This window comes from Pteronotus mesoamericanus, unplaced genomic scaffold (genome assembly GCF_021234165.1).
Source record: "Pteronotus mesoamericanus isolate MK-2021 breed Mesoamerican mustached bat unplaced genomic scaffold, CSHL_Meso_final contig_130, whole genome shotgun sequence".
In the NCBI taxonomy this organism is placed as follows: domain Eukaryota; kingdom Metazoa; phylum Chordata; class Mammalia; order Chiroptera; family Mormoopidae; genus Pteronotus; species Pteronotus mesoamericanus.
The window spans coordinates 13,896,310-13,922,965 of NW_026555060.1; the positions used below are offsets into that span (position 1 = coordinate 13,896,310).

At 41.1% G+C, this 26,656-nt stretch overlaps 1 protein-coding gene across 1 annotated transcript in view; it reads right to left on the bottom strand.

Moving 5' to 3' along the window:
* Window positions 1-11,804: 11,804 nt before the first annotated feature.
* GAD2 (glutamate decarboxylase 2) overlaps window positions 11,805-26,656 on the bottom strand; it is a 78,033-nt gene continuing 63,181 nt past the window's right edge. The window contains exons 14-16 of the mRNA XM_054592519.1: window positions 24,320-24,427; window positions 23,895-23,984; window positions 11,805-14,400 (exon numbers count right to left, since the gene is read on the bottom strand). Of these exons, the coding sequence (XP_054448494.1) occupies window positions 14,227-14,400; window positions 23,895-23,984; window positions 24,320-24,427 (372 nt within the window). The 3' untranslated portion in view covers window positions 11,805-14,226. The remainder of the gene's footprint in view (window positions 14,401-23,894; window positions 23,985-24,319; window positions 24,428-26,656) is intronic.

A 26,656-nucleotide genomic window follows, 5' to 3' on the forward strand; every position in this document is an offset into this window, starting at 1 on the left:
TGGGAGCTTATTTCTACCCTATCCTCCATCTCACTGATTCGATCCTCGGCTTCATCCAGCCTGCTTTGGATTACTTCTACTCTGTTCTTCAATTCAGAAATGGTATTCTTCATATCCTCTTGTGTCTTCTTGATAGTTTCTATGTCCTTTTCCAGGTTGATATAGTTTGTTGTAAGATTCTGATAGTTCCTCTGCAGTTTCTCATAGTTATCTTTGAGCTGGCTGAGCTCATTGAGCTTCCTTAGAACCATTGTTTTGAATTCAGTATCTCATAGTTCTGTTGCCTCTATTTCATTTAGCTCTCTCTGTGGGGAGTCCTCTTTCCCACTCATTTGGGGGGAACTTTTTTTTCTTCCCATTTTTGTGAGAGTCTGTTAAGTAATTTACTTATTTTTTAAAATTTATTTTTGCTTCTGCTTCAATTGGGCTGTGTAGATTTCCTGACTTTGTGGATTAAACTTCTATGGTAGTAGGTGGGTCTTTTTATTTATTTATTTATTTATTTATTTATTTATTTATTTATTTATTTATCCCTTTACTTTTCTTTCTGAGCCTGCCTCTGATGATGTCAGTTGTTGACCGTATATGACCTTGGGTTGTTTGTTTGAGCCTTCCAGGAGTCTACTGTCTGTGTCTGACTCCTCCTTGGGGCAGCTCTGTGACCCCTTCTGTCAGGGCTGGATTATTTTTTTGGGATGGCTCTGCACTCTCATGCCAGCTCCTTGATCGTGCTCCCCGGCGCTGCAGGATCCCCTGCCTGCCTGGGCTTGCGAGTACTTGCCCCAGACCAGGGGGCTTATGCGCGACCTCTCATACTCTTCTGACCCCCCTGGCCGGCGAGCTCCCTGGCACTGGTCAGTTTAGGGTCTTCTATTGTGTGTTTTCCCCACTTTTGGCTCTTTGGGTGTGTTGCTTGCCCTCGCAAAATGGAGACTACGAAGTGCAGCATTTTTATATGAAGTATTGGTAGCCATGTGAGAGGCTCCAGTGAATAATTAAATTATAACTGGTATTTTAAAAGGCTCAGAGAATTTTATGAAAAAAAAAGATGGTGCTTTTCTTAAATACCATATTCTGGAAAAAGCTAACGAGACTATTTGAAATTTCCTTATAGGATTTTAGGGAGATGTCATAGATTTTTTGCATGGAAGTGAGACAGTTTTAGATGACACAAGTCTCAGGTTATTAAAGATAATTAAAATGCTTCAGGAACATCTCTAGTACCTGACATTTGCTTGAGTAATCCTGTTTTCTCCACGTAAGTCTCACAGTGTAGCTTTCAGACCCGCAATGTTGGGAAATATCAGGCTTTAGTCCTTGCTTCAGTCAACATATACTATAGTTTCCCCACACTTCTGAATCCACCTAGAGTCTAACAAGCTAGATTTAGCAAAACTGATTCACAACAAGGCAGAAGTGGGCGGGGATGAGGGAGCTGGCAGGGAGAGGGTCAGAAAGGAAATGAGTCACCACCATCACTTACTGTAGATTGCTTTGCACATGGATACAGCTGATAGACTTGTTCACCGTCGCATACTGGGACAGTCATGGAGATATAGAGTCCTGACCAAGATTTTTCTTGGAAGACAGGAAAGAATTCTAAGTAAATGGCTTCTGAAAAATTTGTGAGGAGTTCCTACTGAGCAAGTAACAGCTTGGAGAAGGTATCCTGGGATCTCTCTTCCTTTTCTGAAAAAGTTACTTCTCATTCCAGTGTTAAGTGATCCAACCTTGGAGCTATATGTCTTCTATTCCTTTTTCCTTTTTGTGCCTGTTTGGAATTTGATGAAACTTGATGTAGCAGTAAAGACAGCTGGCAACTGTTGGCCGCAGTTGGGAATATGCATTAATCAGGTAAGACAGTGATTAGAAAAAAAAAAATCACACGAATATTATCTCAGAATCCATTAAAATTCAGAATGTGTCAAGTTTGCTTAAGTGAAAAATAGAAGCTATTTAGGGCAAAATAATATGTTTAAAGATTTTTTAAAATCTTTCAAAGATGGAGGTAGCAATCTTGATGAAACTGAGCCAAATACATTTTTGTGCAAAGAAACCTGGACCTCCAGGTCGCTGAGGTGGCAACTATGCACTAAAAGGAAATTCAGAGTGTCGGCTAAGGTATTTAAGCATTCCCAGTTTTTCTCAGATGAAAGTGTGGCAGACACAGGACAAGGCCCTCTATCAGGGAAGTTTCCTGTCTGATATTTCTACCAAAACATACTTTGCCCAAGTTACTCCTCTGTGTTCAATTCTAAAATCAGTGTTATTTTTAGTTTCATCCCAGATTTGGACATATTTTTAATACATCTTGTTCATGTATGAGTTGCCTGTAAGAAGAAATATATTTTAATATAGATTTGGAGCGTAACCAAGCCCTGTTTAATCTAGAATGATTGAGAAGTATGATATTTCAGTTAACTTGGTTTCTATAAAGGCAGAATAAGTATTGACACATTTTATAAGAGGCAATAAAGTGAATTTGCTACCAATGCTTTATTTTGTTTAATATGTGGGTTAAAGATGGCTTCATCTTTTTCGTATAATTCACAAACATTTAGGAAACCAATTTTGCTACAGGTCATCTTTACTAATAATAATTTACAGCAGCATAAAACAATTTCTGGCCCTTTTGAGTTCCTGAATGATTCTATTCTCTATATATAGTGGTTCCTTGACATTCGTTGGTTATTGCTTTCAACTTTTCATAAAATATTTATTGAGCACCTACAACATGTAATGTGCAGTGGCAGGTATGGGTAAACAAAATAATATATTTAAAGGATATGAACAGAGCAGAATCACTGGCCTCAAGGAGCTTACAGCCTGGGAAGGAAAATATGTAAAAAAAAAAAAAAAAAAGAAATGAATGGCTCCCAATTTTCGGTGATTATGGCCATCGATGTCTAGGCAAGGAATAGAGCTAGCAAAGAGTGAAGGCCATTTAGCCTCCTTTCTCCCATGAAGTCATGAAACCAAAGCTCTAATTCACAAAGTTTGACAAATAAATTCAAGACAAAATGATTTAATGCTAGGCTTACTTCCCTGGATTTCTGCCTTCACTAAGCTGACCTGAGTATGTTTTATTTGTGGCCAGATCATGATGTTTGCAAGATGTTTTATACATATTATCCATTAATTTTAGCTGTTTTCAATTAGAAAGTAAGAATGAGAATTTAGACCACCATGTTACTTTCAAGTTTTATTATATCTTTATTTTCTTACCTCTAGTTTTCTCCATTCTGTTTTCTTGGAACCCTTGTCTTGAACCTATAGTTCTCTTGAATTTTCTCTTGCCTTTTCCTTCTCTTTGTCTATTGTTTACTATTCTTAGAGATCACAAATTTATTGTATGTATTGACCTGTTTTTCAGCAAACAATTATTTCCACATTGGTTAGTTTTTATTTTATAAATGAAATATAGTCTTTGCTCTTTCTAGCCAAGGGGTGACAGTGGGTTGTTTAATTTCATTAAAGTCAAGATTGTCAGTTAAGTTACTAGGTAGGTACGTGTGGGTCAGTGAGTGTTAAGGTCACCCATACAGCTGTTTTGGTGACACGCCCTCCATTAAGTACCCTGATTGCTGACCCTTCTTGCATGTTCTGTCCATACACCGGCTAAAATGGAGTTTAGATTTTTCTGGATCCTGCCTGGAAGGCTGGCTCCCTACTCTATATAGCTTCTCCCAGGTCAGTTTGGGGCTGCTACTTTCTCTGTGCTGTTTCAATCTCTCTGCTCTCTCTCTTTCTTCTTAGAAATACTTAAATTCTGGCCCATTAATGATATCCTTTCCTGTTAAGACTATTGTGAATTAATTCCTCATTTTTTTCTCTTCTTTCAATGGAATTTGGCTAATATAGAGCAGGAAATACATATGTTCATTCTGCTATCTGCACAATAACTTGAAAAAAATAATCTTTTCTATTTTTAAAGAAGACTTATGTTATTTTCCCCTTGTCTTCTTCAGATATTCCCTCTAATTGATAAAGGGCAGTTGGTGGTGGTTGAATATGTATAGGGCTTATGGGTGTCCAATCTTCTGGCATCTCTGGTCCACACTGGAAGAAAAAGAATTGTCTTGGGCCACACATTAAATATACAGACATTAATAAAAAGTGGTGAGCAAAAAAAGATTTTAAGTAAATTTATGATTTTGTGTTGGGCCTCATTCATAGCCATCCTGGTCGGCATGAGGCCCATGGGCTGCGGGTTGGACACCCTTGGATAGACCATAAGCTGAAGAATTGTGAGTGGGGAACATGAAGACTAGAGAGGAAAAGTCATTCCATGGAGATCGAAGGCTCTGAGAACAGTGGACCATGGCATGTCTGGGTCTGCCATCACTTGCTAGTCTGAGATTCTGCCATCTCTCCTAGACTATTGTTATAACCTCCCACCTGGTAAAGCTACTCTGGACCTTCTCCAATCATTGCTTCATATTTTAAATAGTTCTCCTTTTAAATGCAAATCTGCCAACCTGTTCTCCTTTCTTTTAGGACAAGGATACAACTCCCTACATATGATCTTCAAGGCCCTACAGGGCCTGGCCTCTGCTTCTCTCTCCAGCCTCACGTTGGCACAGTCTCCTCCTTGCTCTCTAACCCTTTAGAAGGCCTGACAGCCAGGGGCTGGTTACTTTTCTTGGTACTGGAGAGAAAGCAGGGAACCACCCATGCAAGACTATTGCACTCTAGTAGATAGAGACCAACAAAAACCAAACAGAGGCATGGCTACATGGAACAGGCTGACAGGTCTCAGAGGGGTGGGGGGTAGGGAGGACTGGAAGAGACTAGCCAAAGAACATATATGCATATACGCACAAACCATGGACATAAGGAACAATGTGGTGAAGGCCAGGCTGGGGGCAGGGGCTGAGTGGAGAGGGGGAAATGGGGGATAGGTGTAATAGTCAACAACTTAAAAAAAAGAAAAAAGGAGAAGTGTCTTTTGCTAGTCACTCTCCTCTCCCCCACAGGGAGCTCACATGTACGTTTTCCTCTTCCTGAAACACCCGTCTTTCCCATTTCACACGGGTTGCTCTTTATCTTTCAGATCTCAGCTCATAAATTAATTTCTCAGGGATGTTTTCATCATAGGTTCTCATTACATCAGGTACCATTCCTTTCTGAAGTTGCAATTTTACATTTATTTGTTTTATTGTCTTCTCTCCACTTAGATGTTTCTGCATGACAACAGGAACCTTGCCTGTTTTTCACTCCCATTATATCTCCAGGGCCAGACCTCATGAACACTGAATAAATATTTGCTGGCAAATGAATGACTGAGTGAATGAACAACATTGCCACTGTGTGTGTGTGTGTGTGTGTGTGTGTGTGTGTGTGTAGCTGCGTATGCGCATTAAGGAACCAGGGGTGCCTATCAGGATGCCTGCCAACCCTGCAGAGCTCTCAACTCACCTTTCTTCCTTGACCTCTATCCCTGATATACAGGGTGAGGGCCCTGGGAACCATATCTGTGCTACATGTTTCCATCATCTTGGACATGGTTACTTTTTATTTTTTTTTACTCCTCACTCAAGGTCCTTTTTTTCATTGCTTTTTGAGGAAGGAAGGGAGAGTGAGAAATATTGATGCAGGAGAGAAGCAGTGACTAGCTGCCTCCCACATGCGCCTGGACTAGGGATCATCCATGCCTGGGTGGGGATCGAACCTGCAACCAAGGTATGTGTCCTGACCAGGAATCAAACATGCAATCCTTCCATTACAGGACAACACTTCAACCAACTGAGCCATTCCGGCCACGGCTGGACATGGTCACTTTGATCAGTATGAATACTTGATTCAAAGCTCACCCAGTCAGATTCCTCCTTAAGAACAAGAATGAAAGTCAGACACTGGGGATTTGGAATTGAGTCAGGTCATTGATGGCAGGGCTGTAGAAGGAGCAAGCACGCGCTCTTGTGGCAAAGGTCACTGGGTACCCTGACCATTGCCCTTCCTAAGTCCTGAGTGTTCTGAGGTTCTTTGGACTCTGTGAGCTTCTCCAGGGTTTTACCAATTATTTTTCCTAAGCTAGTTCAAGTTGGCTTTTACTACTTGCAACCAAAAACAGTAACACATAGGGTAACTGTTACTACAACATTTCCAGTTAGAAGCTAGTGCCAAAAATAAGATGAGTGGCTGTAGCCATAGAGAGGAAGCCATGGATCTGAATAAGTAGAATTGATATTGGTAGAACTCAGTGACAACTGAGTATGATTCAGTGTGGTTCTGTCTGAAGTGGAAATAGATGATTTTTATTATGCTCTACAGGAGAGAAACCCAGGGGGTAGTTCATGTGCTTAAACATTTCATTGCTTCCAAATCTAATAGATTTAATCACATGAAAACAATTCACTAGTTTTTTATTTCCTTGGAGCACAGTAAAGTGGTAAGGTTTTTTGTTTTCTCTATTAAATGTGTCTGAACATTTCTTAAGCTTATGGCCCTTAAGGATTACGGATCCTATGGCTACTTCTAATGCCATGCTTGTTCTAAAGTCATCTGACTGTAGGAAAACACGGTTTCTACACAACCCAAATTTTTCACTCAAGACTTCTCTTTGTGTGGTGCTCTGTACAGGACCAGAGTCCCAGCCTTCAAACTGGGTTGGAGTGGAAGTGCTGCAAGTCCCCTCACAGGGCAAGCCCGGGGTCTCTGCTCTGGCCCCTGAAGCCTCACCTGGAAATCTCCCACCCCCAAAACGTGCATATTTGTCTCCCATCCTCCAGACCATTTGTCATAGATGATTCCAGAATAAGTATATTCATTTTGATTTTTTTTCATGTGTGTTAGCCAACAACATGTACTTAGTTGTTTTCTGACCAGAGCACCTTAGCCGGTGGTGCACAGGGGGCTCTCCCAAATGTGTGCGGGGTTGTGAGCTGCAGACTGTCTTAGAGGCTGCATGCGGGGAGGACCTCCCATGCCTTCCTCATGCTCTGTGTGGGCCCTGCATGCCTCTCGCCCTCTGGTGCTTTTGGAATGTATCCTTCAAGATACACCCACCCTTCTCTGACTTCCCAAGGAGGCATCCTCTTGTAACTCCAACAATGTCCTGTACTGATTTGTCTCTCCTGCCACACTGGAAGCTTCCTGAATCCCGAGACTAGGATCTTTCATCATTGCCTGCCAGCAGCTAACACATCACAGAGGGGTAATGTTTATGTCGACTTGCTCTCAACTTGCTCTTTCAGAAGCTCAGGCATGACTCCTGGAAGGCAGGTGGCTGGAGAAGGAAAGTGAAGCTATGGGCATAGGACATTTAAATTTTTAGATATCACATAGTTTGTAGATATATTCTTTAACATGGGAGTTATATGTTTATATATTTTTTATGGACTCCATTTCTGAAGCAAACTATGTGTTATTTAACCTCAGAAGGGCATGGCTCATGTCCTTTCATTTCTTTCATCTCCATTTTTCTCAGAGGAATCCTCGACTGGGCCCAGGGAGGCTGAGGTAATCATGGGTCCTGCGTCAGAGAGAACCTTGCGTTGTTCATAGCTGGCAGGGACCCGAGTGTGCTCCTGTTGAGGATCCTGGGAGAGGCATGGAGAGCCGCTTCCTGTGGCGTGTGCGAGAGGTAAATGAAGACAGAATGTGATTCTTCCTGGGAGCCAGTGTCACGGCGTGGGATGTGGGATGTGCAGCCGTGCTGATCCTGTTCCTTGCGTGCTCAGGCCTTCCACGGCCCCTACAAGTCATCTTTGTAGCAAAGGCAGCTCCAGTGGCATCTGTCAATCTGAGGGCCTCTGTCTCAGGTGGTGGATGCTCACCAGCTAATAGATCATTATCTAGTCTGCCTCCTTGTGGGGCCTAGTCTTAATGGAATCTAATAAAGTCCTTGTAAATGAGTTTACTGGAACGAAACCTGCTCCCAGTGTGCTCAAGCCCATGACTCTTTCTGCAAAGGTTCGTGATCTCAGTTGATGTTTTGTTTAAGCCAACAAACCAAACAACAAAAACTCTTTCGTTGATACGAAAAGCTGCCCAGGGTAGCAATCATATTCTTAGTGAGTATGTTGACCCGGTTAATTCCCTGGCAGCCATCCATCAGGAGGTGATTCTAATACCAGGAAGGTAAGGCAGTCACAGGACTGAGCCAGGGAAAAAGGGAACAGTCACTGACAGCTACTATTGCCTTGCAGGGTTTTCTCACTGAATCCTGACAACCCTCTGCAATAAGTACCACTACCCCACTTCCACAGATGAGGAAAAGACATTCAGAACTTATAGAGAGGGGACAATACATTACTGAGTACGGAATTTTGTCATTAGTCCAGGAATTGTTGAAGGGTTTCTGAAATTTTGCAGTCGCTGCCTCAGATTGAAGGTGAGCATTAGGGAAAGGAATGAGGCCAGGCCTTTGCCCGTTCCTCTGTGCCTTTATCCCACATTGAATCTCACTGAATTTTGCCGTAACTGTTAGATTGATGGGGTCCTTCATGCATTGAATTTATTCCTAGACCAAATCAGCTCTTATGGTAAATTATTATAGCTCATTAGGACAGGAGAAGAGAGAATCACTCAATGTCAGAATTTAATTCCCTACCCAGGGCTAAGTATACATAGTTAATTCTCAATAGATCTTTTACCTAAAATTCTATCCACCCTTTTAAAAACGTGAAGTGAGCAGATGCTTTGTTCTGCCACTTTAAAAAGAAGGAAGCTCTTTCTTTACCTCTTGGCTGCTAAGTAAGAATTGGAACCATCTGCTCCTTCCGGAATGAACATAAACCAGCCTGGGCTCAGCCAGCTGTGGAGACGCACAAAAGCTTCTCCCCCTGGAATGTTTCACGAGTACACAGGGAATGTACGTAACCTTATGTGACAATTTAAATAAAAATTAACGCTAACGAAAATTCCTATTCTTTATTCTCTTGATCTCCACAATCATAAAACAGACATATAAGGAAATAAAGTGAAGGCAAAAGATTTAGCAGCAAGGTTTCCACTTGACTGCCTAAAATCTGAATTAAAAGAGACTCTTTGAGTCTTTCCTATTCTCAAGTTCGAATAATTGAATTTTCTTGAATTTACAAAGTTACCATGGTTAAATAAATTGAAATTCCTCTCAAAAGTCCTTTTCTTGCCAATTGTAACAATATTTTAATTACTTTTGCTCATCCAGAAGCCTCAGTTCTGACGCTTTAATAGAGACCACAAACATTTTTTCCAAAACTGGAGAAGCATTTGTGCAGCGACTTGGGTGAATGGTCTGCCTGTGGTTAGCTGGGTGCATGCTGCGAGGCCAGGACCAATGGCAGCAGATGCTGGGAAGGGATGCCCTTCAATGGAGAATTTTTAGTGCTTCTTCGCTGCTTGCTTTTTGAGGCATTGGAGGCTCTTCAGTGGCTTGGGGGAGACCACGTCCCTCTTCCTTCTCAGGGTGTGCCCCCAGTGGTTCAGTCTCACTGCATAAATGGAAGCTGTAAGCCTTAGGTAAGTGACCATATTTGCAATTCCAATGATGCCAGAGCTGATGACCCCGTGTCATTTCGTTCTAACTCTGATGGCTGCCTGTCTGAGGCAAGGGCGTGCCCAGGGGAAAGGGTCAGAACAAGTTCTAGAGAATTCATCCCTGTGAAAATAGCTCTTCCTCTTGTTCTGCCTTGTCCCTCAGTTATTCTTCCCAGCCCTCGCAAGTCTCTTCCCATCCTCTACTGAAGCTTAGGCTGAGGCTGTGATGGAGGCGGCCTCAGCCACCAGCTTGCTGTCCTCAGGGGTAATTCATAAACCAGCTTTCTCAGATGCTGCTGCCATGTGTTCTATGTGTCAAGGACAATCTTCTCTAGAAGGCATGGGAGGGATGAAGGGCTTCCATCTGAAATCTGGTTCTTACAGGCAGCAGCACAGAATAAAAATCAAATTAATGCACAGTGAACATTCTCTATATTGCAGGTATTGGTTTTCTTCTCACGTGAATCTTCACTCTCACCCTATGGTAAATGCTATTTTTGTCCTCACTTAACAGATGAGTGAACTGAGGTTGAGAGGTTAAGTGATTTGCTGAGGGTCACAGAGCAAATAACTGCCAGACCTGGCACCTGAGGCCAGGCAGTCTGACTCCAGCAACTGTTCTAGTAGCTGCCACATCAGAAGAACGAAAACAGGGGCACATGGACCCAACCTCTCCTGGCAGGAGCCTAGGTTTCCAGGACGCCAGAACCCAGTCCATTCGGATATGTCCTCTCCATGATATTATAGTGCTCATAAGCACTCATAACATATTCTAAATCTGATTTGTACTTATTTGGCCATGGAAGTCCCTGGCAAGGCATGTTAGAATATACTCCACCAGTTAAATTCCCATGGCATTCTACTTGTTAATTTACTTGCACCTCAATGACCCATGTACATACAGTGTTGTATTTTTTAAATTTTTAAAAAATTTATTGATTTTAGAGAGGGGATGGAGAGGGGCGGAGGGGAGAGAGAGACTGATTTGTTGTTCCACTTATTTATGGATTCATGGCTGATTCTTTTATGTGCCCTGACTGGGGCCGATGCTCTAACCAACTGACCTACCCAGCCAGGGCCAGTGTTGCATGGCATGCCTGCATTGCATGTGTCTCAGCTGTCCTGGAGGGTGTGTGGGGCGTCTCTAAGTTTCCTGGCCACTGGCCATGGGCTAGGTGTTTTGCTCGAGAATTGAGAATCAGGGATATGAAAACACCAACAAAGTATTTGACATGACTACAGCAATATTACTATCATAGTTTCAGCTGTGATAATGGCATTGAGGCCTTTTTCAGGAGTCCTTGTCTTTTACAGATTCATATAGAAATAATTTGGTGTTGCCTTGACTGGTGTGGCTCCGTGGGTTGGGCACTGTCCTGTCAACTTAAAGGTTACTCGTTCGATTCCTGGTTGGGGTACATGCCTGGGTTGTAGGCCAGGTCCCCGGTTGGGTGTGTGTGAGAGGAAATTGATCAATGCTTCTCTCCCTCTCTTTCTAAAAATAAATAAAATCTAAAAAAAAAATAATTTGGTGTTGGGGAGAATATGAAATGGGGGGATGGATGAAATAACATTCAGGCTCTGATTCAACAAATGTTGAAGCTAGATGAAGCCTTCATGGCACTTTATTATACTCTTTTCTCCACTTGTATATGTACACAAAATTTTCCATAATAAATTTTTTTAAAAAAGATTGGATCTGATTGAAGAAGAAAGCAGAGCGGTAAGCAACACCCTTCAGAAGCTACCGTAGAGGCGACTGCAGAAGGCAAAGCTCTTTTTCCCAACAAAGACCCAAAGACACACTGGCTCTGTGGAAAGTGAAGGGCCTTTTATTCAGGCAATTCATTAAAAATCAGTTCCACAGTGTGGCAAGGTTAGAAATAACTATACAAAGCCTGAGACGTGTCCACATTTACACATTTATTTGGGTTTTGAGAGACGACACAGATAAAATACGTTGATCATACACAAGTTTATATTTGGTAAGAAGAACAGGTTTATATTTTTCACTTTTTTCTGTCTTTAGTAATGGAATAATGTTGGGGAGGTGGCAATGTCTTTCAGAAACACTGGTTGGGAACAGTATTTTGGCACACGGAACTAATAAATACGCGGTGTTTGCACTTAGCATTGGAGAACAGGAGAGCACGTGCATGCTCATCTCCATGGTCAGGGTCCTTGGTTCCTTGCCCTGCCCTGTATTTACACCTGTGCTTCCTTTGTCCATATTCCGAGGAGTAGTACCTACTCCAAACCCAGTAGGGACAGTACCTGTACTTTTGGCAGTCTGTGACATTCCATCATTGGTTTCTTCTGTTCTCAGAGATGAAGTAGCGATCACTTTGCATTTTGTGAAATCACACAAATCTCAAAGGAGATTACTCAGTGGGGAGCTTAGCCAAGGGCATGTTCTGTATTAGAGCTGGTGTGGAGGGCACACAGTTTAGCGGAGAGAGGGAGTGAGAGATTACAGGGACAGATGCGAATGTAGTTCTCAGAATATCAGTACAGCTACCACACAGAAAAGGACATCGATAATATATTGTACAAGCTTTTACAGCAACACATGTTGATTTGCAACACTGTACAGTTCAGATCTAAAGCACACAACCATGATCTGAGGTGACAAGACAGTACTATCAATATAATAAAGGCAACACAGTTACATACACAACTGATTTCCCTTCCTTTCCTCACAGTCTTGTGACTGTACATGAAGTCAGTACCATTTACATGTCTCAATTAAGACATACCACACCTTTTTTCAAGTATTTTAAAATAATAAACACAATATTGCTGTATAAATGAAAATGGTCAATTGGTCTGATTAAAGCTACAACCAACCTTTTCTAAAATTTGTAAAGGATGGTCCCACATAAAAGCCTTTGGCATTGGGAATTTTGGCTAATGTTCAAAACAATCTCCCTTCCTCAGTCCCTCCCTCCTGAGTGGATGACAGACCTACTTTAAAGAAAGTTTATTAACTACTGGGACCTATTAGGGTTTTATTTACCATTTTCCCTGGCCTACAGTTGGTAGGGATTTCACTGCATATGGTTGGGCAAGTCTCCCAGAAAACTTAGTGAAGGACCTGGAAGGAGGACGGGGTCGAGAAAACAATCTGTTGGTGAAAATTATTTCTGGCCCAGACAGAAAGGGGAGATGTTTCTGAATTTGTGTCTGCAGTCCCTTCTACTAGTACTGGCATCTGAGAATCGGCAGCCCCATAAATATCTGGGAGCTCTTGTTAGCTCATGTTTCTCCATCAGGTTTGCAGGGGCAGAGGATGCTTTAAAAATATTATTTTGAATTCTAAGGATCTTATTATCTCTGCATACTCTGGTTGCTTTGGATCTTGATGGGAGATAGAGAAAAGAAGGTCTTAAGATGTCGTCTCAAAATCCTGGGTGAGGAGTGCTTTTCATGAGAAAAAATAACCAGCCATGGAGTAGAAATTAATTGTTTGGGATCCCAATGATGGGGAGTCTAGCAGGGAAGATGGGAGGAATGGGAAAAAATGGGACTAAGCAATTACCCGGGTGGTAAATGACTCCTTCCTGGACAGTGGCAATATGACACCATTATTCTCACACACAGATCGCCTCTCCCAAGGCTGACTTTAATTTTCTGGGCTCATCACATTCTGGAGTGTGCTTCATTCCTCTTTGCTTGGGCTGACTAGATTTTATTTTTAATTTCCCTATTTAATTCAAATGACCTAATAAAAGAATACTCTTTGGGAAGATGCCTCAGGAACCAGCATCAAACTTCTGTTCAAAACAGGCTGAACAGGAAAGTAGAATAGAGATGATTACCCTCATTTAGTCTAAGGTGAAGCTTGGCTTGTCATACTTACTGAGAGAGTCTGCAAAGGGTCAACTAGTGAAAAACATTTTTAAGTGGGAAGAGTATCTTATTGTCTATCTGATTAATTGTATTAAGGAGCTTGTGCTATTCTTTTGTGTTTGTTCTCTAATACTGACTTTAGAGGTGTGATAAGCCATAACATGAATAGAAAGAAGGCATCATACCTTTTGAAGAATTTTGTGGACCTATGTTTCAACATAACTTTGCTAAGTGTTTTATTGTGCCTCCATTAAAAGAAAGAGAAAAAAAAAAAAAAAACAACAAACAAACCTGGCTTAGTTTTTATATCTGCCCCTGCAGTTTGTATAACCCATATAAAATAAAAATCTATATGTTACAAAATAGGATTTCTTTTTAATATATATATTTTCCTTTTGTAAAATTATATGTATTTAAATACATTTGAAATGTTGCTATAGGTAAATTAGAAATTTTTTTCTAATACTATGAAAAAGGCAAGAGTTTTTATTGTCAACATACATTGTATATTTACTTTGTCCTTTTTGCTGCACCCCAAAGAACCTTTTATGATTTGGGGGCAATTTGACTCTATTCAATCTTACTACTCTGAAGTGAAAATAAAATTTGATTTGCACACTATATTAAAAGTATGGGAAGTATTTATAACAATTTTAAGCTTTTCCTTATTGATTAAACACAGCCTTTGTCACTAATTACTAGAGAGGTATTCTAAACTTCAGAAAGGATTTTTAAAAGGAGCAATGTTTTTTTTCTTTCTTTCTTTTCTTTTTTTGATTTTTTAAACTGTACTCTACTTTGACACCACAATATAGAAATAGGTTTACTTTGGAACAAACTACAAATACATTCACACAGGTTGTGACAACTTAATTGTCTATCTAGAGAATTGAAACAGCTTAGTGAAGTAGTTTATTATAAATCTTGTCCAAGGCGTTCTATTTCTTCAATCAGGAAGTCAATGTCTTGGTGAGTTGCTGCGGGATTAGAAATGACCATGCGGAAGAAATTGACCTTGTCTCCCAAGGGCTGGTAGCTGACCATCGTGGTCCCGTACTCCATCATTCTGGCTTTAATCACTGGAGCCACCTGTGGGAGAGACCAGACCAGTATGGTGACTGTTTCTCCTGGGGACTCTCCCCACTATCAAGCAGCATTTTTAATTTTTAACTAAATGATTAGAAGATATTTATTTTTTCCTTAAAGAAATGGCTTCTGAGTTTTCTTGGGATTAGAGGCCTGGAGTAGTTCAATACATCCAAGATCTTAAAGGTGGTAAGAGGAATTATAAATGGCAGGGTATCAAGTGCTTGCCACCCATTTCTCCACTTTCTGGTTGTTGTTTTGGGAGAATGAGAAGAATCTGGTATTGATCCAAGGATAATAGTTTAAAATATAACATTTTGGGGAGGGTATTTTCCCCCTCAGTAAATGTAGAAACATTGGAGATAAAACATTGTTCAAGGAATGGCTACCAAGAGGTAAGCCTCAATACCAAGTGATGTATGAAAATAAGCAGACTTTTGAGAACAGGAAGCAATTTTTTCCTTGAGTCTCTAAATCTTCCTAGTTCCTTTTCATTTTCCTTTTGCATTATCTCAGTTTATAAGGTATTTTGAAATGTGTTCCTTAATAATGATGAATCAGCTGAGGCAAAAAGCTAAACCCATGAGGACTGAACATTCCAGAAATGGATCACAGATGAGATTTTACCACAGGTGCACCAGGCTGATGACTACAGTGCTCACAGTCCTCTGCGTATGAAATTAAAGTCAAACTCTTTGGCTCAGCATAAAGCCCTCTGTCACCCAGCTCTGAGGACTCATCTTCCAGTGTTCACCAAAATAAACCTTCAACTCTGACAAGAGCTATCTAATACTCCTTGAATGGATCACATATACTTTTATCCCTTCACACTTGTTATTTTTGATTAGAACCACTTTTCTTTTAGGTTCATGTTCAACATGCACTCCAAGGCTCCGCAACAGCCGTTCAGGTGCTATGAACCTCTTCCTGATTCCTCTAGTCCACTAGAATCTTCTGTTTTTTAATTCATAAATACATGATCCTTACCCACAGATTATGATTATATTCTAATTTCTGATTGTTCCCTTACTATGAGAAAATACATTTTGTCTCTGCATTTGAACCTCAAGTTCCTGGAGGGCAGGCATAGAGTCTTTTATTGTTTGTTTGTTTCCTGGTGGTGCTGGGTGCCTATTGAGGGGTCCCCGAGTCCTTAGTGATATAAAGGTACACATTTAAATTATGATCTGTCCAATGACATTTTATCATTGGAGTCTGTAAATATAACATCTGATCTTTTAAGTTCATTGGTGTAATTACATAACCAGGAATGGCAGATGTTAGGAACACTTTGAACTCATTTTGGATACACAGAGTCAACAACTCAGTTCAAAATGGCGACCATGCCTTATATCACAGTTGAATCCATCTGAAATGAAGGAGAGTGATATTCAAATGGAATGCTGTCATGAACATATCACTTTTCAAAACCGACACATAAATAATCATTGATTTACAGTGAGGTTTGCATCTTTGAAGTAATCAATGCACAAAATCATTGTGGTTACCAACAGGCCCGATGATTTGTTAGAAACTGTGGGCACAAAAAATAATTTTCCTTTCATCTTCTAAATCCTTCTAGCTAGATTAATAGTCAAATTTAATGAACAGAGATTATCAGGAGAAAATGTGCAAAGTTTATTTTACAGGTGCACATTAGGGGTGTAATAAGAATGAGACCCAATCACATATTGGGCAGTTAGGAGCTTATATGCCATCTTGTGCTAAGGAGAAGAGGAGGTGGGTTGTAGTTTGGGCCTTCAAAGGGCAGGAAAACAATTCACATGGAGATGGAAAAGCAAAAGTTTAGTAAATAAATGTTTGCCGGGCCACCTTTAACAATAGGACAGAGGGAAGACTTTGATTAAAGTGACTGTGGTAGGTTCCTCCCTGTCTATCACACTTAATTTATATTAAACTAGAGTTACTTATGATGATATCTCCCTTCCTGGAACAGGCTGTCTATCTAAATTCCTTTAGGCAGATAAAGGGGGATGGTCTAAGGTTCTTTCTGAACCTTTTGTTCTTAAATAACCAGCTTAAAATAACTAATGTCCCAAAAGGCATATTTTGGGGTGCTAAACTCTGTTATTCTCCATTACCAAAGACAAAGCCAAAGACAGACTTCACCTTCACCTTCATTTCACTTTCACTTCACATCCTAGACCTAATTTCCTCATCTAAAATTGTGGAGGATGGAGACTTCCAGTCAAGATGGAGGTGCAGGCAGATATAGCTCACCTCCTCCCACAATCACATCAAAATTACAACTAAAATATAGAAAAACCATCACTCAGAACTGTCAGAAATAGAGTTGAATGGAAGTCTGGCAACTATGGAATTAAAGAAACCACATCCATCCAGACTGGTAAGAGGGGCAGAGAATGGGCTGGTCCCACATCAGTGTGTGATGAATAAAAATTTGGGAGGGATAGCTAGGGAGTAAGGATTGCCAGTCCCACACCAAGCCCCACCACCCCCCAGCCCAGGGTTCCAGTGCCAGAAAGATAAGTCCCCATAACTTCTGGCTGGAAAAATCAGTGGGGGCTGAGTCAGAGGAATAAACTGCTGGAGCCCGAAGCAGTTCCTCTTAAAGAACCTACACACAGACTCACTACTCAGACTCCCTCTGAGCTCCAGCAAAGGCGTAGCAGCTTGGAAGGCACCAGTGGCATACAGGGAGAAACTGAAGTGTCTGCATCAAGGTGAGCAGAGGCCATTGTCCCTTTTCTGAACCCTCCCTCGACAGAGTGTGCAAGCTGGTGCCATATCTGAGACTGCATTAACCTGGCTAACACTGTTTACCGTGCCCTGGAGATGCCCTGAGATTCCACCCCACCCAACATACAGGCCCACCCAAGCTGCTTTTCCATATGAATGGCTGGTCTTTCTCATGCTTTACAACTTCCTAAACCCTCTCAAACAAGCAACAGCTGGCTTTAGTGAACCCCATGACCAACAATAGCAGCAGCCAGCCTAGATTTGCAACTTGGCTTTGGCTGGGAATCTCTAAGACCAGCACAAGTAGCAGCCATCTCAGATTGCTTTATAGCTCAGGTAGGGTGGCCCCAGGCAAAACACGAGTCGGGGCTCACCCTTCCCTGCACCACCTAGTGGACAGCGACAGACCACATCAGAGCACCACCACCCTGCCCCTGCACAGCTGATCCTCCTCGGAGGTCAGAGGGTGGTGATGAGTGGTCATAGCAAGTCCTTGTAGCTGACTAGCCTGGGTAAATCCCTCCCATTGCCTTGCCAACAGCAATCAAGACTCAACTACAAGAGGAGGGTGTACTCAGCACACATGAAAGGCACACCTTGAATACCCAGCTGGTGTGATACAGGAGGCTGTGCCATTGGACCCTATAGAACACCTAAAACATCAGGCAACACTATCAAGGCACAGAGTCAAAGCAGCTCTACCTTATACATAGAAACAAACACAGGGAGGCTGCCAAAACGTGGAGACAAAGAAACATGGCCCAGATGAAAGAACAGATTGAAACTACAGAAAAAGAGCTAAACAAAATGGAAGTAAGCAATCTATCAGATACAGAGTTCAAACACTGGGCATAAATATGCTCAAAGAACTTAGGACCTCAACAGTGTAAAAAAGATTCCATCAGAAATGAAGGTATACTAATTGAAATAAAGAACAATTTACAGGAAAACAACCAATCAGAAAAACAAGAAGAAAAATGATTAAAAAAAAATGAGGATAGTATAAGCAGCCTGTGGGACAACTTCAAGCTGTCCAACGTTCACATCATAGAGGTGCCAGAAGAAGAAGAGAAAGAGCAAGAAATTGGAAATCTATTTGGAAAAATAATGAAGGAAAACTCCCGTAATTTGGTGAAGGAAATAGACATGTAAGTCCAAGAATCATAGAGCCCCAAACAAGATGGATGCAAAGAGGCCCACACCAAAACACATCATAATTAAAATGATAAAGGTTAAGGATAAGGAGAGAATCTTAAAAGCAGCAAGAGAAAAGAAGTTAGTTACCTGTAGGGAAATTCTCATAAGACTTGTCAGCTGATTTCTCAAAGAAACTTTGCAGGCTAAAAGGGATTGGCAAGAAATATTCAAAGTCATGAAAAGCAGAGACCTACAGCCAAGATTGCTCTACGCAGCAAAGATATCATATAGACTTGAAGGGCAGATAAAGAGCTTCCCAGACAAGAAAAAACTAAAGGATTTTGTCATCACTGAACCATTATTATATGAAATGTTAAAGTAACTTATTTAAGAAAAGAGGATCAAAACTATGAACAATAAAACTGGCAATAAATACATATCTGTCAACAATTTAACCTAAAAATCAAACTAAGCAAACCAGAACAGAGACAGAATCATGGATACAGAGAGGATTTTGATGGTTGCCACCTGGGTAGGGGTATAGGAGGAATAGGTGAAAAGGTGGGAGGATTAAGAAGTACAAATATATAGTCACAGAATAGCTATGGGGATATAAAATACAGTATAGGAAATGGAGTAGCCAAAGAACTTATACTCATGACCCATGGACATGAACAATGGCAGGGGGATTGCCTGAGAGAGAGGGTTTGCTGGGTGGAGGGGGGCAAAGATAGAAAAATCAGGACAACTGTAATAGCATAATCAATAAAATATAATTTAACATAAAAAATAAATCTTTTAAAAATTAAAAAAATAAAAATAAAAATGTGGAGGATGGTTTCAGCATTGGGTTTTCTGATTTTATATGAACAAATTCTTAAGTCCCTTCCTGCCCCCCTCCCCCCCGCATTGCATGGGGAGGTAATATAAAGAGGAATGTTACTATAGGGTTGATCCTTCTTTCACCCAAAGGATTAAGAATATATCTAGAGCACTGGGCTCATCACAGGGAATAAATATATGTAAGAATTTAAGTATCTCAAGTCTGGGATCAAGTTCTGAAAACAGAACTACTAACAGGGGTGTCCAACTGTGGCCCACAGGTTGCATGCCGCTCAGGATGGCTGATTATGGCCCAACACAAAATTGTAAGTTTACTTAAAACATCATGAGATTTTTTTGTGATTACATGTCACAATGTATTTAATGTGCGGCCAAGACAACTCTTTTTCTTCCAGTGTGGCCCAGAAATGCCAAAAAGTTGGACACCCCTGTTTTATAGTACAGCCTAAGGACATGAAATTCAGCACTTTGTGCTAGGAGGCAGGGTAAGTCGATGCATTCCTGGGAAGAGAAACCCCAAATTAGAAAAGGAATTCCAAATCCATGTTATCTGCAGGAACTTAAGGAACAATCACATGATTAGTCCTTCGTTTTACCTGTGTAACAAATTATGCTTGCTCTTTAAAACTGATAAAATGATAACTATGCTTTACTCAATAAATTAAACCCTGATTTATGGGTTTTCATGGGCAATATAAGAAAAACATACTGGAATGTGTGCAGATGATGTTTTGTTGAGTTGTATACTTGAAACCTGTATGATTTTGTGAACCAATATTGCCCCAATAAATTCAATAAAAAAAGAAAGACATATGAATGGCACTAATTATTAAGAACAATCACCTCTAACTTTTCATATAAATGCAAATCAAATGTCAAAAGATTAATGGTAACAGCCATTCTCCCAAACAGACTTCGCCATAAAGCAAGATCAACTCCCTCCTGTTCCTGAAGCTAGCAGGGTTGGCAGAAATCACAGCTGTCTAAATACATATGACTTTTGATTGTTTCCAGAAAATGCTGAAGAACTAAAATTAGCAGGAACATGGAACATCTACTTCATTTCATAATCACTAATTGCAACTTGAGAAGGAAAATAAAATTCTAACTATTCTGATGAATGTGTATAGTTTTCACTTATTTCTAGAATTTTTTTGAGGGGTGTGTGACATTCTTGGGTTTGCTAAACAAAGAAAGTCAGTTAAGAAAAAGAGAAGCTGCTTGTTGAAGAATTCACTAAGGGCCTAATCAGCAAGAGCTCTTTGGAGCTGCCCTAAGGGTATCATTTTTTAGGGTATTGTTTTTTTTTCCTTGTGCCATTAGCTTTTTCCTTCTGTTAGAAAACAATACCCAGGGGACTCCTTCAGAATTTGAATCCACATATTTTTTCTTGCAAAGAGAGCTCACATTAAGGTGTCATAAAACATTCTCACAAGCTATCACAGAAATGTATTTCTTGCTGTGTATTACAAAACCTTTTTGTTTTGAAATCCTGGAAGCATGAGTGAAATTTTGAAAACTGAAATAGAATAACTATAAATAAGACATCTTATCATTACAAGATAATGATAATTCTCATTATCATTAAAAGTTCACAAATTTCAATTCCCTACTCCATTTAATAACATAGAGTCACATCAAATATGAGGCCAAAGTACTTCTTTATAAATGTACTTTTAAATCCATAGTTGAACTCTGAAAGTCCACCAATCAGTATAGGACTATAAAAGCTAATGGAAGAGATGCAGATAATGATCAAATATAATGAAAACTAAAATAAAGAAGATGAGGATGAAAAAGAACAGGAAACGTTAATAGGGTGATCAATATACTGCCTTTGGATTCTTATCTGAGAACTTCCTGCATATGGAGTCTACCTGCTCCCCCTTGCCTATGTCTAAGGCATGTGCTCGTGTCCACGCTGACTTACCTACAATATGCCACCTTCACAGTCATAGTCCAGATTGGGCAGAAGGAAATGCACCAACCAGGCTGTCATCTTTACCTCCCTCATGAAGCTGTCACTATGCCCGTTTTGGTAATAATTGGTCATTACCTAGATATCCATCCCTAAGCCAGCGTGTGGACTGAGAAAAGACCACTGATTCACTAGTAGGTTTCCTAAGAGTTGTTTCCCTTCCCTATTTTGGAAGATGCAAACACCACTTTAGTGCAGCATTTTTGAGTGCTTACTGTATACTAAGCCGAGTAACTTAACTTAATTCTCTTATTTGCAACACACCACACAGAAGACTCCACATTTCTTCCCACTTTGGGTCTATATCAGCACTGACCAAGAGAACTTCATATAATGATGTAGATGTTCTCTACCTGAAACACCCAGGGTAAGAGCCACTGGTCACAAACTGAGCACTTGACATGTGGCTAGTGTGACTGAAAAATTCAACCAGAATTAAATTGATTTAAATTTAAATAGTTACATGTGGCTATTACTACCACATTGGACAGGGCAGACAATTTTTTTTCACCTCAGCTCTTTTTCCTCTGGGATTGTGTGTGTGTGTGTGTCTGTGTGTGAAGATTTTACTGGTCCCTGGACATTATAGTTTAAGGGCTTCATACTTAATAAAAATCTTTTCTGGGACTCTGAAAATCATTGACATAAATAAGCAAAACTTAACCTTGATATTTTATGTGGTTCTATTTTGATTTCCAATTCTGAATTGCTGAGTTCTCTCTAGTACAGTCAGGAAAACAGTCACAGGAGATGAAAAAATTAAGAGAATTCATTTTGCAATCCCTGGGGACTTTCACATTTGATTTACCAACAGTATGAAAACAATTTACTAATATTGTAATGGCTGTCCCCAAGAAATAATCTCCATCCCCATCACAGTTTATGTGAGTGGCTAAAATCTAAGAGGTATTTGAAGAGAGCTCTGTTTAACTGGGAGAACTCAGAGTTGACTTTCACTCAGAAAATGATGAAAAACCCTTCCTGTTTTGTATGCCCATCTTGCCCTGTTGCTCAGCCCAGCAACAATGAATCAACAAATGGAATCAGCCAAACTACTCCATGTATTCTCTGTCTGGCCAGAGAATTAAGAAAGTGAAATCCAATAACAATGAAAATATCTAATTTCTGACTAGCTTGTTAAATGAAATTAGTTATTCTTAAGATAATATATACCATGGAGAAGCCATCATAAAACTTCCATAAAAAATAAATTTTTTTTCCTCTCAGATAGTGGGCCCCTCAACTTTTCTTTTCTTTCTTTTTTTTTTTTTGCCAGAACCTATCATTTTCTCCAATGCGATCCCCACCCTCCTTCCTTTATGCCCTTGGGCTTGATTTCCTGGTATGAACCAACTCCTCTAAAGCTGCAAACATGACCACAACCCCTTCCACTCCAGACACACGCTCCCATGGGTCTCTGCTCTGGAAGCTTTCTTCCATTTTTCCTCTAGGTCACTGGCCTCTCAGCCTGGGTTTTACCTGGAGAGCTTTTAGAACTATCCCCAAGCCCATTCAGAATAAATTGGAAGAAAATCTTGATGTACACCTAATCATTAGTATTTTTAATAAAGCTTTGGGACAGTTCTAATGTGTAGCCAGGGATGTGAACCAATGCTGTAATTGGGAGGCTTGATTTAAAGACCTTAACTATGTGTAAGTTTTATCCTGTCTAGGCCCTTGTGGGCAGGTGTTAACATTTATAAGCTTTTCTGGAGGTTTTAAAGCCCACAAAAAATCCTGTTCTCCAGTTGACATGGAAGAAAATAAAGTGTTCCAGAAGGTCAGTGAGGCAGCCCTGGCTCCTTAGCAGAGCGGGGAGAGGGCCTTCCCTGCTCTGGGCCGTGACTGCAGGAGGTCCTCTCCTTTGTGGAAAGTGGAAAACCAAGCAACCAGTCAACCAACCAATTAATCAACCAGCCAGTCCATCAGCCAGCCAGCCAAACAGCCAATAGCCAGCCCTTTTAGATCCCAATACACATGATCATACCTAGTTTCTCATTCCTCCAGCACTTGGAAGACGGGCCCTTGCATTTACCTCCCATCGAGGCTCTTTTTGGCATGCAAAATAAACCAGATTTCACTTGGGTGTGAGCATGGGGGCAGGAGAGGAGAAAAGAAAGGGGGTCTTACTGGCTGCAGTAGAATTTACAGCATAAGTGCTCAGGCTCTGGGGTCAGACTTGGGTGTGATTTTGGGAAAGAGACTTTTCTCCCTGTGCTTCAGGTTCCCCAACAGTGGAACAGAGAGACAACAGTGCTTCCCGAGGTCGGTGGCTGTGAGAGTGAAGTGATGTAACGCTAGACCAAAGCCGAGCCAGGGACATACCACACACTAAGCAGCAGTCATTACTATTACTGCTCCCTGCACTGTTACCTTCTGGGAGTCACCACAGCCCTAAAGACCCCACAGGGCAGCCTTGACCTTGGCATCTCAAGGGCATCTGCAGCAGCTTTATTTTCTAATTATTTCTGGTGTCTGAAGTCTCTTCCATGCTTGTAACTTAGCACCAGTTTCACTTGGCAGGTCAGTCAATGCCAGCAAGGGTTCTTGCTCTGTGGTGAATGCCAATACATGTTATCACCTAATTGCTTATTGTAAGATGTCATAAACTCACTCTCAGAAAAAAGGAGCAAGTACTGTTGTTAAAAGTCTGGATATACCAGCTTTGTATGTCCTGGCTCTGCAGGAGTGGGTCTATGCACCAAGACAAAGGATGCATTTCTCCTAAAGACCTACGGAGAGGCCATACAGATGATACATATGTGAAAGGCCCAACATACCCACCAACATCCATATGAGAGGAGCTTGTGCCACTTACCTTTGAGAGGCGGTTCATTCTCTCTTCCTTGTCTTCCAGAACACGCAAACTTGGAGGGACATACCAGAAGCAGACATTTGTATGCTGAGGCTACAAAGAGGAAAGTAAGATTCATACTCAGCCCAAAATGGCACTTTTGAAAATTCCAAGGACATTTCTAATATATTTATTCTGTAGCTTCTGAATACAATTCCTACATTTAAATCTGTAATCACCTCTGAAATAGCCAACTCTCACAACATTATACAGTGTTATTTTTTGTGAGTGTGATTTTTACTCCAGATCAGAATAGCTACCTCATCAGCCCTGCTTCTCCTTTCCAATGGTCTGCTTACCTGGACAGTACATTATTGACATTAAAAATAGCAGGGATAAGAATGGCAATTGTCTAAACATTTTGGGAGGGTAGAAATGAGAAGACATACCTTTCCATCGTACACCATTTCATATCCTTCTCTGTTTTTTATGATATTGTATAAATACTCCGCCAGCTCCAAGCACTTGTCAATGTGTGCTTCAAACCCAGTAGTCCCCTAAGCAAGAGAAGAAGAAAGAGCGTCAGGCAGGCTGAGAAAAATGAGTGAACACCCGGGCTGAGACAAGGGGCAAGTGATCCCTTGAGACAGAGGGTCTCTCTGCCCTTTTGTCTCCGCTCTGCTCCAGCACTTCCCTAACATATGACAGTGTTTCTAGAAGCTTCTCTGTCAATTATTTCTCCTTTATTCCTCTCCCCCTCAGGTGTTTTTGTTTCCTTTCACGTCTTTCATTACTGCTCTCCATAGACATTCCTTTTCTTCTCAGAGCCTCCACTCCCCAGGCAATTATTTTGATTACTCAAGGGGAAAATTTGCCTCAGCCATTTATAGGGGTAATTATGGAAGTCATTAATGACAGGAGGGGCTGGGCTATTCTCTTCCTGTGGATAAGAAGCATCAAGACCCCAACCCCACCGCAGGAAGTCTGCTCAGCCTCTGCCCATCATGTAAATTTGTCATTTCCAGACCCTACTTTTGTTCACCAAATATACCCCCATCATAGAACAAACAGTAGGTCTCAGAGATTATTTGTTGAAAATACAAATGAATGAATATCAAGGGGCACACAGATGCTTTGTTAGCCTATCACTCTACAAAGCTCTTTAGATTTCTCCTCTGGGGATAAATGACTGATATGTGTATAACGGTTGAACATTATCACAGAGATCTTCTGGCTTCTGGCTCTGGAAGCCCAGGGGCTGGACTTGTGAAAAACAACACAGCACCCTTAGGTGAACTGTTTAACTGATGTCATGCCATACTAGGGAACCCTCAAAATGGCTTTCCTGCAGTGTTTGCGGCATGCTAATGGGCAGCTTAGAAGAAGAGCTAAGGCTCATTCCAGGAGCTCTCAGACCTGGTCTATCAGTGACTAATCCAACATGGACACTAGAGCAAGCGATTGTAGTGGAGACAGGTGAGTCCACTTTCCTGGTTACACACAGCCTGGTCATCCCAGCAAAAAGGGGGATCCAGCATGACCAGTGACATTCAATATCTGGTGCATATTTAAGAACAAGCTGAATTTAAAAAATCTTATGGGTTTAGAAATCTCTTTCTTTGGAGATTGCTGCCCTCACTGATTGCTCCAAGGAGGATGACTGGTTACTGATGAGCCCAAAGAAGGACTGGAATGACAAGAAAGGAAGGAATGACACCCGAGTGCTCATGCCAGCACCTACACCATGCCCTCCATGAAGCTGTGGGTGCCAAAGAAATTAGGATTGGTTGGGGCTGACCTGGAAGTTTGGGTCCACTTGGGATGGACCCTGGGTAGGAGGGAGAGAGGTTAATTGTTTTCCAAACTGGATCCTTTTGACCAGTCTAGGGCTCAAGTTAAACTTGCGTGTGCCTGATCCAGGATAGGGCCAGGACCAGTATAACTCTGACCCTGTCCAGCATATGTCCTTGGCTAATCTCTCTGGTCACATGTGAATAATGGTGCCCGTGTGATTTCCCATACAAAGACACAGTAAGGTAAAATGAATGCTTGGAAAATGAGTTCGATTGTACTGCAAAGGGAGTGGGATCGCCCCAGACCAGAGTGGGGGTCCTCTGGCCTTTCCTAGTCTAGGACTTCACTGCGCAGATGAGCAGGAGCCTGACTGCCCCTTTAGTCGATGGCTTAACAGGTATAAGGGGGGTGACAGAGGAAACTCTAGTGTGTCCCAAGATGCCTGGGGTCCCTCCTTTCATGGTGCATATTTATGGAAATAAGATCTGTATTTTCTTTTTAAGGTTTTGAATGCTTATTTAGGACATTTTCTAAAAATCATTTATTCATCAAACTGTTGTTGAGTAGCTTATCATGCGCCACTCAGCTCATATTGTGAGAATGACTAAGGCACATAAGACTTTGTCAGGCATCGTGTCATGGTGACCTGAGTCACCGAAGGATGCTGGAGACTCAGATGGGTTTTCCTAAGGGAAAGGCCTCATCCCAGCGTCAGGGTTATGCTGAGGGTGCTTTGGGGAAAGATGGTTTGATTTTTTCCTTCATTGCCCACATTTAGGATTGATTTAGACTGACCTGGTGGAAACATACTCCACAAGGGCACAGGTTTATGGTCCTTTTGGTCATTGTTGTATCACTCACACCAGCAGTGCTGGGCACATACTAGGTGCTCAATGCGTATTTTTGAATAAATGGATGAATGAATGGCAGTGTAACTAATAATGCCTGGGGTAGTATTTTCACAAAGTACCTTCTGAAAAACCATCTGTATC